The following is a 6,814-nucleotide window of genomic DNA, read 5'->3' on the forward strand; positions in this document are numbered from 1 at the left end:
TTTTTTTTTAATTTAGTGTTCATACCTCCATGTGACGCCGTCATGCCAAAGCACACAGTCATAAACAGGACCAGGATCAATGTACTTCTTTTCTAGTGCTGCCAACAGCTCTGTCTGACTCTGCAGCTCTTCTTTCTGCAACTTCTCCATCTGGAGAGAGCAAGCATGATGAAGGAAAGAATAAACTGGAGCAGTAAACACCACATTACTATGACTAGCACACAAGCACATCAAAATTAAACTCAGGTGTACATGTAACCTGTGAGGGTGTAGGGTGAGAGAGGTCAAACTCTTCTGTCTTGCGAGAAACCTCAGCGAGTGCTGCTCTATGTGACGGGTCCCATATCTTCTCCTTTCTCTCTTTCTAGTGAACAAACACAAGAGTGCATTAGGTTTGTGTTTCATTTACTTAGGTGAAAAACTTTTTCACTATCTTTTTAACTGATGACTTTAGTTTTTATTACAAGTTCAAATTTGTAGATCCATTTGGTGAAAAACAAGCATGTGAGAATAGCACAAACTCTAAACATTTACACCTGTAAGTTTTTAAGCTACATATTATCATGTACAATCATAGTGTTATAAAATAAAAGCCATGAGCTTTAGTAGTGGTAGTAGTAGAGAGATGTCCCTTTTTTCCTACCTGTATTCTTTCCTTAAGAGCCTTGGGAAAGAACTCATAGCCATTTTTAACTCCAATGTGATATTTCCCTGATGGATTGACCCAGGCAGTAGGGATCTGGACAACATAAAAAGACGAGTGTGACATTAAAGATATACAAAGTAGATCAAATGTGGATGAGATGATCTATGTGTAACTGATCTTAAGAAAGCATTACATAATACTATAAAAATGTTGATGTTTCCTATGTGGTTGATGATTCATATGTTGTGATAAAAACAATAACTTACTGACCTTAAGTATTCTACCAGACAGGCCTGTGATTGTCCCATCTTTAAGTTCCACCACTGTGGTCATGTTCACATCACCGCTGCCTGTTGTATCGATAATATCGATGATCTTTGGCTTCCCTTCAGTTGTGGCCTAAAGAAGCAAAACATCTATTCAATTATTTCAACTTTCAATATCAAAGCAGGCCTGGAAAAACAAATTCATAGTTTTGGCTCTAAAAATTGACCACAGCAAATGACTTTTAAGAGGACTTAATCATAAGTCATAAATCAAAAGATCAGCCCTTCTCAACCCAATTCTTAAGTTATTAGACTGGTAGCCAGTTAACCACAGTTTTTATTCATACAACCCTCGGAGATCTCTAAGATAAATGTGATTTACGCCTGGTATTAACATGCATCTCTAGTGTCCACATCAATATCCGATTGCTATCCGATCACAATCATGACAATCCGTCCTTGGATGGATTTACATCTGTACTTACAAGTGTTCATGGAAAACACATTTTAATGCCAGACGTAAAAGGGGGCCCATTAGTCCCAGCATGTACTCAAACGCATTCTCTTTCCATCACAGAGGAGGTTTATCAAAAATCTTTTTAATACTTTTTAAGACTTTAAGACTTTGAGATTCAAATTTTTAATTAAAATTTGAATATATTTTAACTTAATATGTGGTTGTTATATGTTCTGTCCACTAACCCTAACCCATGGTACACTGGCAGGCGAGAGCGAAAACATAATTAGCCGCTGTCCATTACCAATTGTGTCACTGATGCAACATTTTTGGCAGTGTGGCTTGTCTGCGCTTCGGTCGTTTTGAGAATTATATCTTTCAGTTCCCATTCCTCGTCTATGAAATGTGCGGTGCCTCTGTGGCAACTCGCTGATGGTCGCGGCTTAAGCTCTTGGATGAAGTCTTTGTGACCGGACCCCTGCGAGATGTTGATTGGTTTCATGTCTTTGCAATTAAAGTGTACTAGTTTGTCTGTAATAGCATTCTGAAGAGCGGTTGTAAAACTCCATGATGTGGAGGGAGGCAAAAAAGACGTAATTCTTGCCTGCTCTGACTTTTCTGAACGTGACATTGTTGTGATTCTGAGAACATTATTGTTCTGCGAGGGTCGTACGTGAGCAAAGCATTTTGTTTTTCACACGGAAACAGGCAGAGGAAAGAGGAGCAAGCTTCCGTTGCCATGAACGAACTCCATGAAGACAGCTCCGCTTCGAGCTCAAGTTCTGTCTCACCCAGGCGCGCCCACGGCTTACAGTCACAAACATGAGACAACACACTCACCATGGCAGAAGCACCGGGCCGGAGCACCAAGTCTGCCACAGCGTCGTCATCGGTGGCACTGCTAACTTTGCTCAAAAACAAACAAACTCCAAAAGTCACATTTGGAACTATTTTGGCTCTAAACAAGGCACAGACGGTAAAGCAAGAGACAATAGCCGTCCACTGTGCAGGCAATGCCACCAAGCTATAGGAGCCAAAGAAGGGAATTATCTCATTGGCTAACATAAGGCTATATGCTCCGTGTACAGGCTGAGGAATGAAGAGTTAAAGGATGTCAAAGTATAAAGCACATAGAAAATGCATAAAAATATAGTTTTCACAGGGAATCAGGTCCTGTTAATTGTATTTTGTTCTCTATGTTTCATTAAGTTGGAGAAGAAGCATTATTGTCAAATAGATTTTTTACAAGAATGGATTTGTTATCCTAAGTTGATTAATAGTTAAACATAAATTAATGTTAAGGAAACTGAATGATTATATATATGTATATATATATATATATATATATATATATATATATATATATATATATATATATATATACATATATGAAAAATAACTTGTACAAATACATTGCAGTTCACAAAAATTATAAAAATAAAAAAAAGCCACAGTATCGCGATAAGACCCGAAACTGTGATACTTTGTATAGTATAGTATAGTATCATGGTTACTAATTTTGGTATTGTGACAACTCTACAACAATGCCAAAGTAAATCTCCTCCAAGACTTCACCCATTCCCGTATTTCTTCCTTAATTTCTCAGTGCAGATAGCTATTTAAACAACAGCAGCAAATAGCTTGTTGTCCATGTTTGTTTACCAGTGCATTGTCGCTCGTGGACTCTCTCACAAGAGTATGCACAAGAGTGTGATGCGTTCAGTCCGTGATCCCTCTTTAGGTGCAGTGGTTAAGTGTGTGATTCCCAGTCTTTTGGCGCTTTTCCACAGTTCCAGCACGGCTCTACACTGCACCGCGCAACTTGTCATCTTTCTTTTTTGCTTTTTTAGTACCTGCTCTGGGGTGCCAAGTGTGCTGAGCCGATACTTTGACAGACTGTCAGCCACTGGGTGTTTGTGATTGGTAGAGTCTGGTGTATTTACCGACCGCACAGCTGGGAGCCACATCACAGCCCCTTTCTGCTATATTTGATTTCAGTGACTGTGTCAGACCAGTGGCATAGCCAGCTATGGGCCTGGGCAGACCAGTGGTGTAGGTCCATCCACTGCAACCCTGCAGCACACATCAAGGCATTATAAGGCTTACACCTTACCTGTACCTATTCTTATTAGGCTATACCTCAATATCTTCACTAACTTACTAACACTTGTAATTCTCCACTCCATCAGTCTCATCTGGTTGGCTAGAGCAAAAAATAAATAAAGTAAATTTTAACTCATTCATCAATATTTCACTTATACAGGGTTGTAGTGGAAAATACAAATGTGGTTAAACTAATAGGGATAAACTAAGAATAATCGCTTACCTTTACAGGGATTGAAGCAAAAAAATGGCTCTTATCTCTATCCAGAAATGACATTCACTATTTTATATTATTCCCTTTGATAAGTCTATTCTATAAATAATCTACAGATATTATATATTTCTTCTATTACTTATACATGTAACAGGCTATCTGTCGTCATGACGTCACTATTATCGGTCAATCCGACTGGTCATACCTGCTCCAGTGAATGGAACTGAAATGAAGGCGAGAAAAGTTCAGATTAACATCATACTTTTATGATCTATTTCTATCCATCTTTCTTGCCAGTTTGCCCAGTTCCACCAGTGAAAACAGCTGAAGTTGGAGGTTCAGTTTTCATTCACTAACTTAATCAACACAGGACGTATTTGTCTCGTCTCCATTTCATGAGTGTTGTTGTTATTGTTGCCGAACTTATTGTGGTGACAGAGAATGCCTTTAATGCCTGTGCCTTTACCTTGTTGGAAGAATTAACGTTGGGGGTTGTTGGATGTAGTAATGCTCCGTTTGGTGTGCTGGAGTTTAACTCGCAGGAAGGCGTCACACGGCATTCGTGCATACGATGCAAATGCTCGTGACATGTGACGCATATGAGGTTTGCGCGATTCCCCACCCGTGCTATAATGCTCATATTTCTATTGTGTCAAGATCAGAAACATTGGAAGCTGCAATGATGCAGGAATGTTGTATGATGCATCACATGCAGCATGTTAATTAAACACATTACCTGCTGTTTATGTTATTGTTAATTTGCCGGGTTGTGCAATACAATGATTAAATTCCGTACACTGTAGAGCCAAAGCACTTTTGGTTCTGCCGGTCTTAAGATTGTGTACAGCCTTAATAGACAGCTTTGTTCATTGAATACATACAAGAAGATGGCCCGCACACTTTGCCAGACACAGTCTGCACTCCGGTCATGCAGGAAGTATTACGATATGTGCAGGAATATCACGATTGTGTGAACTAGGGCTGCATGATTCTGGAAAAAATGTGAATCACAATTGTTTTTGCTTAGAATTGAGATTGCGATTCTCTGGCACAATTTTTTCACAAATCAAAATGTTTATTGCACTCCTGAACAAAAGATTAGAAACATTCAATTAGGCATTCAAGTAAACTGCCAACCAGTGTGATTTCTTTAGGCCCTGCATAATGGGTTTATTGTGTTATTATTGTTATCACTATTGAAATGCAAAAGATTATTATTTGTTGATATTATTATTGTAGTGGCTTAAAATAAGATAAGATAGTCCGAAGTTAGAAACGTCCGACGTTGCGCACAAATAGTGCCTGGTGGCTTTTATTTAACGTGAGGAGCTGTTGACAGCGGTGTCAAGTGAACGGTATGCGCATGTTACTGTTCAGACGAAATATGACCCTATCGACTGATATGAACAAAGTCAGGGCAGTGTCATGCAGCCATGGCCATATGATGGCTCTGCCCACATTGAGGAGGTACTACATTAACGGAAAACCTAACTAGAGTCGAGCCCTGCTTGAACTGCATAGTGGAAAAGAGTCATTTCAGTCTCATTAAAAAACCTGCTGAAACCAGTTGGTTAGTTTGTACTCCAAGTCTTTTAAAAAGCATTAAAAGACTGTGAAAGCTGTGTAGTGTAGTTGTGTAGTGTGCCCTAGTTTTAACCTCTGACGTGCCAACTAACTAAGCTTGACAGAATGAAAACTAGCAGTTAATTTATCTGTGTAGCAAATGGAACTCCAGTGACTTAACAGTCAACATAAACCTACGAATCGCACGAATACTAATACCCAACTATGGGTTGCATAATATAATATAATATAATATAATATAATATATCAGCAGCTAGACCAAATTAAACTATATGACAGAACAGACTGCACTAACCATACGGACCGAAGCAAAACTGCTGAATCTTAGCTGCTAGGCTAACACGCTAGCACGAATGCCAAGTAACCTTCCTTGACTGTTAAGAATCCAGACTTTAAATACTGATTGGCAACGCGATTAAATATGCATTATCGATTACTGTATCTTAATACAGCTGTCACAGAATATATACTAATTATTGCCACTGCTGCGGTGTGTATCTGTCGACGCTAACATGGCTAGCAGTGTTCTAATTACGATGTACATTGTGAACAAGCAGGGCCTTTAGCTCTTTCAAGCTCGAAGCTAACCATCGTGCAGCTGCCGGTAAGGTTTACCTGCAAGCCCGGAGCCCCGGGGTCCACGCCGGTATCGAGGATAGCGATGAGCACGCCTCGGCCATCATATTCTGGAAACCTCGTGAGGTAAGAAGTGGCACCGGTTTCTTTCTTAGGGAGCAGCCCGTGGAAGGGATACGGCTCTTCAGTAGAGTGAGCAGCCATGTTCAGAGAGGGACACGGAAAACAAAGCACTGAAATTGGGAGTGTGTGTGTGTGTGTGTGTGTGTGGGTGTGCGTGCGTGCGTGCGCGCGCGCGCGGTGGAGGTGGAGGTGGGGGTGGGGGGGTCACCTTCAAGCAACAAGCCTCCTTACAGTTAATTACTGTACATTTATAACAATTCAACTACACACACATAGAGAAGCCCAAATGTCTGCGATACGTGAAAGCTGTAATAAGAACATTAATAGTAACAACAACAACAATAAATTTGACACTCTTTTCGCGGCTCTCGGTCTGAAACACAGCGGACTTGAGCTGAAACAATTAATCGATGAGTCGATTATTAATCATTACTAAATTTTGCAACTATTTTGATAATCGATGAATCGGTTTGAAGCTTTTTTCATGATTAAAACAAGATTTCCGATTGTTTAAACTTCTTAAATGCAAGTATTTTCTTAATTTCGTTGCTCTGGATAACCAAGAAATCATTATAAATTAATCATTTTGGCTTTTGGACAAAACAAGACATTTGAGAACATCATATTTCCAGGTCTGACGAACACCAATCAACATTTTTTAAGGTTTTCTGATATTTTATGGACCAAACGATTTATCAAGAAAATAATCGACAGATTAATCGATTATGAGAATAATCGCAGCTCTACTTGTTGCCATCACCATCATGGCCATAACTACCAGTAACACTTGCCCAGACAGACTTGGCAGTGACACAGTCTACTTTTCTAATGTCTGGCACCATGAT

General features: G+C 39.6%; 1 protein-coding gene across 2 annotated transcripts in view; it reads right to left on the bottom strand.

The window, feature by feature from the left end:
• The window catches only part of tpp2 (tripeptidyl peptidase 2), a 28,253-nt gene extending 22,166 nt beyond the window's left edge, over positions 1–6,087 (bottom strand). For both annotated transcript variants that reach the window (XM_044031156.1, XM_044031155.1), the window contains exons 1-5: positions 5,886–6,087; positions 917–1,045; positions 644–739; positions 260–364; positions 26–150 (exon numbers count right to left, since the gene is read on the bottom strand). In XM_044031156.1, the coding sequence (XP_043887091.1) occupies positions 26–150; positions 260–364; positions 644–739; positions 917–1,045; positions 5,886–6,050 (620 nt within the window). In that variant the 5' untranslated portion in view covers positions 6,051–6,087. The remainder of the gene's footprint in view (positions 1–25; positions 151–259; positions 365–643; positions 740–916; positions 1,046–5,885) is intronic.
• Positions 6,088–6,814: the final 727 nt, after the last annotated feature.

This window comes from Solea senegalensis, linkage group LG7, assembly GCF_019176455.1.
Source record: "Solea senegalensis isolate Sse05_10M linkage group LG7, IFAPA_SoseM_1, whole genome shotgun sequence".
NCBI classification, from domain to species: domain Eukaryota; kingdom Metazoa; phylum Chordata; class Actinopteri; order Pleuronectiformes; family Soleidae; genus Solea; species Solea senegalensis.